Here is a 7,007-nt window from a genome sequence, read left to right as displayed (position 1 = left end):
AATAACCTGGAAAAAGCTGGGATATGTTGCTGCAAAAGTAACATAACTTTATTTTCTGGATTTGCTTGGTAACTGCAAACGCACTCAAATAAACTGCTTTGTCGACAAAATGCAACTACTTAGCCATCCAGGAAACAAACCTGTGCTCATGACTCCCGACTTGCTCCTTTCCTTACTCCATGAGTAAACTTGCTTTCAATGGGATGGCATGGAATTTCGTGAAATTTCTTTTTCAGGCGCCATTGTCAGTCAGTCTCAAAGAACACAAGGTAAACAACATAAAAATAAACAAAATGTCGCTTATATCACCGACTGAAACGTGAATAAACTGTTTCCTCTAGTCCCCCTTTTTCCAGTTTTCTGGAGTTTCGTGTTTCGTCCACGGCGGTGTTTCCTTCCCTTGCTCCCGGCTGAGGACGTTGCATTGCCCCGCTTGACCACTGGAGGATCCTGTCGCTACCGCTCGAACACCGTGGTTCGCGAGGAAGGGTTGGGCGATTTGGATTGTGGGAAGTGTCGTTTTGCAGAGGAGTTTGTTTTGCGCAGCTAACAGGCTAGCAAACTGCTAGCAACTGCTTTAATTTTTCACTTCTTGTCGTTTACAAACGACTACAATCCCAGAATGCGTAACGGTTGGATATCGATGGCGGAGAGCAATGACTGAGGAGTTTGATGAAGATGTGGTATTTGAGGTTTGTTTTTATTCAGGAACATATGTTCCATTAACGCGTAGTGCAGTGTGTCAAGCCCGAGTTTGTATAGGTTTTCTGATTCATTCTGCGTGCTGAAATTGGCGTGGTCGACCAGACTGTCAGAGTAGCTGACTCGTTAACGTTAGCTATCTTATTAGCATGGCCATGAGCAACGTTTACCCATTGGCGTTTAGCTACCCCTGTTGTTATGCGTAGCTGAGACATAAATCCGAGCAAAATTGGCCGTGTAGCCTAGTCATTCCTGCCTGACTGCTAAGTAGCTTTTCTTATCATGGGCCAGTGTGCTGTTTCATCATCATAGCTGGCGTGGAGCGTGTGTGTCTGGTCGGTGCTTTATGCGACGTAGGAAGGGAATAGCTGTTCGAAACATCTGACAGCCTGATGTGTCAACATGTGCGCGGCCGGTACCGTCCGAACATGCAAGTGAGTAAGGTTAGCCCATCATGTCATGCTTGGATCGGGGTGTGTCATCATGATAACGGATTATAGGTGGCTCTATCAAGGTAGGCAAATGGCTTGCTATCCAGATGTAGAAGCACGGATATGTTTTGTTTTCTCTCATGCTACGGATGAGGAGCGTCGGCAGCTGGTTGGGAATTGGGTCAGGTGTCTCCTTGGTAAAATTGGAGCATAACGTTTGTTAATTTTTCTTATCTGTGGGCAAATTGTTGTTATGCCAGTACTGTGTCCTAGAGATAAAAAGTCGCACTTTGCTGCTGCACATCTCTCTATTGTAGGGAGATTGAGGTGGGAGTCTGACCTGGGATGTTGTGATGCAGGACGGTGATTTGCTCATCCGTGCTGGCGACAGACACACAGACAGACACACACACACACACACACACACACACACACACACACTCTTCCAGTCAGTCCCACTGAGCTTTAACACATGGTCGTGATGAATGCTCTTTTATGCAAGATTTTTAGATGATTGTGATTGTGTTTAATTCCGTCGCAGGATTGGACTAATGGACTTTGGAGCAGATTAGGTGTAAGAAAGGGGATTGAAAGAGGCAAGATGCTTAGGGCCAGAGGGAGATTTAGGGACGGGTAATGCACATACATAGGGTGTTCTGTTCTCATCTAGGCTTTTAACATTAGTATATATTTGATCAGCAGAAGTTTAGCCCTTAGCTAACTCACACGTTTCCCAAAGCCATAGCACAAAAAAATTCTTAAGAAAACAAGCAGCTGCACACAGTAATACAATTAGTTGACCATGGTGACCAAGATTTGAGCAGAGAGAATATATTATTTTATTTTCTAGCTTGTCATCTGAGTGACTGTTGTGCCTGCAGCATGAAGGTCTCTGTGTTTATGTATGGAAGTCAAGTGTGAAAGAGCGTGACTGAAATCCGCATGGAATGGCAAGACGAACGGGTGGAGAATGAGCGTATGATTCCAGACAAGAATAGCTGCCTGTGTATTGGGAAATCTGTAAGAGAGAATTGGGAAGAGTGGAAACAAAAAGCTGATATTTGTCTAAATCTCTCTCTCCTCCCCATCCTCCTTCTGCCCTTTCACCCTATTTCTCTCCCCCCCTCTCCCCCCCCCCCCCCCCCCCTCTCTCTCTCTCTCTCTCACACTCACACTTTCCCGTCTCTCTCTCTTTCCAGAACTCTCCGCTCTTCCACTACCTGCAGGATCTAGGACACACAGACTTTGAGGCATGTCCCACGGTGTCTCAGGAGGACGAGTGTGGAGGAGGAGAGGGGGGGACGGCCTCCCTCCAGGACAGCCTGTCCAAACCCACAGTGAGTTATCACCCCCCCCCCCCCACACACACACACACAAACACACCCCTCACTGCTACCATAAGGAACCCCCACTATGATCGCATAGCCTTGGGGTGTTGTGTCTGTGTGTGTGCTTGACCAACTCACTGTACATTCATGCAGGCAGACAGAAAGTAATTACATCTGCTATTGATTCCAAACAATGAAACATATCACACACACACTCACTCATTCACACTCATACCCGGCTGGCAGACAGACAAGACAGTGATCATGGAGGAAAGAGAGCAACAGATTCAGAGCAAGGTATTTGTCTGTTCTGCACACACACACTATTGTCCCCTATTCCAGGGATATGCTCTGTCTATTTGGTCAGATTTCTCTATTAGTGCTGAGGGGAATTCCTAGTCCTGCTTAGGAAACTATGTGAAAGGAAGAGAGTCCTTCTGTCCTCGCTCTCTCTCTCTCTCTCTGATTCACTGGGGCTGAATTAGATTACTGATATCTGGAGTGCATTAAACTCTTCTACTGTCATGCTGTAGGGTGTTAGTGTGTACATGTGTTTGTCCAACCTTGTGTTTTTACTTGTGTGAACATGTGTATGCCTCTGTGGGACCTTGTGTGTGTGAGTGACTTGTGTGATATGTACTGTAATGTACATATGCACAATCATAACTCTTTGCTTCGCTAATAATACTCAGCAACTGTACAGTATGCATTCATTTAAATAACAATTTAGAGCCCTCAAGCAATGTTTGAAACATCTTGAACGCACCCCTGTTTCTATGTAGGGGGACAGGGTTCTGGCCAGCCCATGGTCACATGACTGAGTGCGTTCCTTTTCCTGTTTATGTATTTATTTCCTCGTAGGACAGGAAATGATGTCACATTAGCCTCCTCCAGGAACTTTCCATCCATCCGTATCATGCTTCCTCTCAGAGAGCCTGTTATTCGGAGGAGCGTTTGGGAATAATTTTCATAGAGGACTCATCATGGATATAACCCATTTAAACATGGACATTGCCATTGCTATTGGGCATTGCCATCATCCACCATTTTAAAGTAGTCAAGTAGTCAACTGGATGGGGATTCCTTTGGGTTAATGGCAAAGATATGGTTATTCCTTGTCCAACTTCCTGTAGCCCAGATAGAGATGCAGCCAGGGCCAACACAGCCCAAGGTCAAATTAGTATTTTCTGAACCATTGGCCTACATCCTAGATATTTGTGAAAGGGTTGAGTGGTGGTATCAGTATCCATACAAATGCATGATACAGTTACGTAATAGTTGTTTTCAAAACGAATTACATTGTGGAGTAGAATTGAAAGTGCTCCTTCCATTATCTGTGGAAATGTCACCCCTGTTCTTCAAAAGAGTAACACGGCTAGAGGGGGGGAAATCATCCACATTTGGGAATGAAATAGGATTTCAAAAACGTTTGATGGCACATGGGGCACATTGATGTTGTCATATTAAAGAAATAGATGTCACACTAGACCAGAGCATTGTATGACATCAAATGAGGTTAGTGAGGAGAGAGAGGGAGAAATATGGGAATCTGTCAGTGTGCCATCTGAATACAAGGCTCTTTGTGCCACAATTGCCTGCTGACTCTACCAATGGGAATATATATTGCCTTTTTGCATGTGTCATGTCAGATAAGTCACAACCGAGACAGCTAACTGAAGAGAGTGAGAGAGAAGGCAGGACAAGGTCAGTTAAAGTTTATTGGCAATAAAACCTTCACTGCCAGCCTGCCTAGTCTCCTCCTTCAAGTCCTGGAGTCATAAGAGAGTGAGATGGAGAGAAGATCAAGCGTTGAGGATTGCTTTATAAGATTTAGAATACATACATAATGTCACACAGTCTCTCTTCCTCTCCCTCCTCTCCTCTCTCTTTCACTCCCCCTAACTCTGTCTCTCTATCTCTCTGAGTCTCTCTCTCACACACACACGTCTTTGCAGAGTGTTTTTTCCATTCTCTGACTCTCACACGGCAGACGGGGAGCACAAAGCCTTCGGGAATGTTTCCCTGGGTGACGCCAGCGGAATACTAAAGAGCAGGAGCAAGACGGGACCAGGAAATGAACTGTACTTACTAGTGATGTGTTGGTTGTTTGTGTCACTGTGTTTGCATTCCGCTGTCCATGTGTATGTGTGTTTTTCTGTGTGGCCCGTCTCTGTCTCCTGCCTTAATGTTTGGATAGGGGATATTAGATTTGAGATGAGTGAGTAGTAAAGAATGGAAGAGCCTACATGGGCCTCGCAATAGTTTTTGAGGCCATCGCCTCCCCCTCATGACTAACACACACACACACACACTACCCTCTTTAGATGCCATGTTCTGTTCCTGCTGTTGTTGGTTGGTCGGTCAGTGTAGCGTGAACGCCCAGTCCTGCAGCTCAGACCCATAATCAATAGCCCTGCAGCCTGCTGGCCAATAACACACTGCGTCCCAAACTCCCAATAACAGTCAGTCAGGGTGAAAACACACCCAGGCCAGTCTGGATTTATAGTAAGGGTGAAATTGCCCCTAGACGCTGATCTTGGTTCAGTTTAGCATTTTCCACAATAATGGTTACGGTTAGGATCGGGAGAGGGTAAGCTGATCCTAGATCTTTACCTATTGGAAACTTCTTCATGAGCAACTGTAGGCTGGCTGGAACACTGAATCCCTACAGGCCTGGGTCAAAAATAGTGCACTATATATAGAGAAAGGCTGCCATTTGGGACCCAGCCTGAAATATGCCGCCTTAGTGGTGATGTTGCCTGATAGTACCAATGACTGTATGGGATAGTACTGCTACTTTCCCAAGTAATATAAATACTGGGAGGAAAATAAGGTATTCTGATTACTCTGTTTGCTAGTGATTAGAATATCATTCTGTTTACTTTGTTTGTTTACAGTGAATCTCCTCTTGGAGCCTGGCAGACTAGCAACTAGGGGGGAATGGAGGGTGTTTGTGTGTTGGGGGGGAAGTCGAAACACACACACACAATCAGTCACTCATTGTTGGTGTCTCAAAGAGCCTGTTTCCTGGGATATGCCCTGGAATGAAGAACATGTTTCTTAGAATGTGTGTGTGTCTGTTATGAGCATAATTTATGGTTGATGACCAGAGCTCATTCCCCAGTGAGTTTGCTCTCACAGATGTAGTAGTCAGTGTTGTCTGCTTCTGCTGTTCGTATGAAGGATGTGTGACTTATTCATTTGCAGAATTATGTCTGGTTGATTACTCTGTTCCCCTTATTAGCTCCAGTCTCTTCCCCGCTTGACCCATCCTCCTCTGTTATTGGCAGGGAGGACATCTATGGAGATTGGCTGATGCCTTGTGGAGGCGGAGCCCGTTCCACCAGGCTGCCTCGGCCCATAGGCTGGAGCAGCAGCTGGTAAGGGTCACCATGGAAACCATGGGACTAATCATAGAACCTTAAGTGACTTCATCCCAAAGACACGTTCTTATATTCTTTCTCTCTGTGTCCTCTTCCTCTCCCTCCCTCCATCCCTCTTTCTTTCTCTCCCTCCGTATAGGACTGTGTGTTTGGCCAGTACGCGGTGCGGTGTATCCTGGACCAGGATGTGTTGCTCCAGGAGGATGTGGAGCTGATCGAGCTATTAGACCCCAGCCTGCTCACCCTTGGCTCCTCGCCCTCCGGCTCGCCCAGACAAGACAACTCCCTGCCTGCCCGCGCCTCCTCGCCTCACCCTCGCAATGGTACGCCCCAAACACAGATCCTAACATAGTCACACACACACACACACATATCCACATGTACACACAGCAGACACTAACATTACGTCTCTTTCTGTGTTGGTCTGTCTTGGTTTTTTCTCTCTCTCTCTCTCTCTCTCTCTCTCTCTCTCTCTCTCTCTCTCTCTCTCTCTATCTCTCTCTCTCTCTCTCTCTCTCTCTCTCTCTCTCTCTCTCTCTCTCTCTCTCTCTCTCTCTCTCTCTCTCTCTCTCTCTCTCTCTCTCTCTCTCTCTCTCTCTCTCTCTCTCTCTCTCTCTCTCTCTCTCTCTCTCTCTCTCTCTCTCTCTCTCTCTCTCTCTCTCTCTCTCTCTCTCTCTCTCAGGGACGTAGCAATGCTGGTGGGCCTGGCTGCAGTGTTACTAGGCCTGTCCTCTCTCTCTGACGGGGTCTGGTCTCTGGCTGTTATCCCGTGGTGTGCTGCAGTCATGGGCTGGGTGTGGCTGCGAGGGGCGGGGCTGTGGAGACAGGGGAGGATGCAGAGGGCAGCACACGCCCAGGCCTCCGAGCTGCAGACCATGGTGCTGAACAGCAAGGCTCTGACCAGCCTGGCCCGCAAGTCCCTGAGACTACTACAGGAAACAGAGGTCATCTCTCGAGGGTTCACCCTGTAAGTGGACCATTTGATCTACTATCTATCTACTTCATCCATAGTGGTAGTGTGCATCCACACCTTCCTACTCATATTGTGTGCATGCTAATCCTGCTGTGAGTCTATACTCCTCCCCCAACGTTAGTGTCCACTTTCACCCACTAGCACTTTCATCTACCCAACTATAAGGTTAGCACTTAGGCTAGTACCTATT

The 7,007-nt window shown here is 46.7% G+C and overlaps 1 protein-coding gene across 1 annotated transcript in view; it reads left to right on the top strand.

The window, feature by feature from the left end:
- Nucleotides 1-585: 585 nt before the first annotated feature.
- The window catches only part of LOC311139671 (vezatin-like), a 12,041-nt gene continuing 5,619 nt past the window's right edge, over nt 586-7,007 (top strand). Inside the window, 6 exon segments of the mRNA XM_084174592.1 lie at nt 586-692; nt 2,333-2,470; nt 5,752-5,841; nt 5,984-6,131; nt 6,134-6,167; nt 6,527-6,811. Coding sequence (XP_084030718.1) covers nt 657-692; nt 2,333-2,470; nt 5,752-5,841; nt 5,984-6,131; nt 6,134-6,167; nt 6,527-6,811 — 731 coding nt within the window. The 5' untranslated portion in view covers nt 586-656.

The sequence above is a fragment of the Coregonus lavaretus genome, assembly GCF_964263955.1.
Source record: "Coregonus lavaretus genome assembly, chromosome: 13".
NCBI classification, from domain to species: domain Eukaryota; kingdom Metazoa; phylum Chordata; class Actinopteri; order Salmoniformes; family Salmonidae; genus Coregonus; species Coregonus lavaretus.
This window is presented reverse-complemented; position numbering and strand designations above follow the sequence as displayed.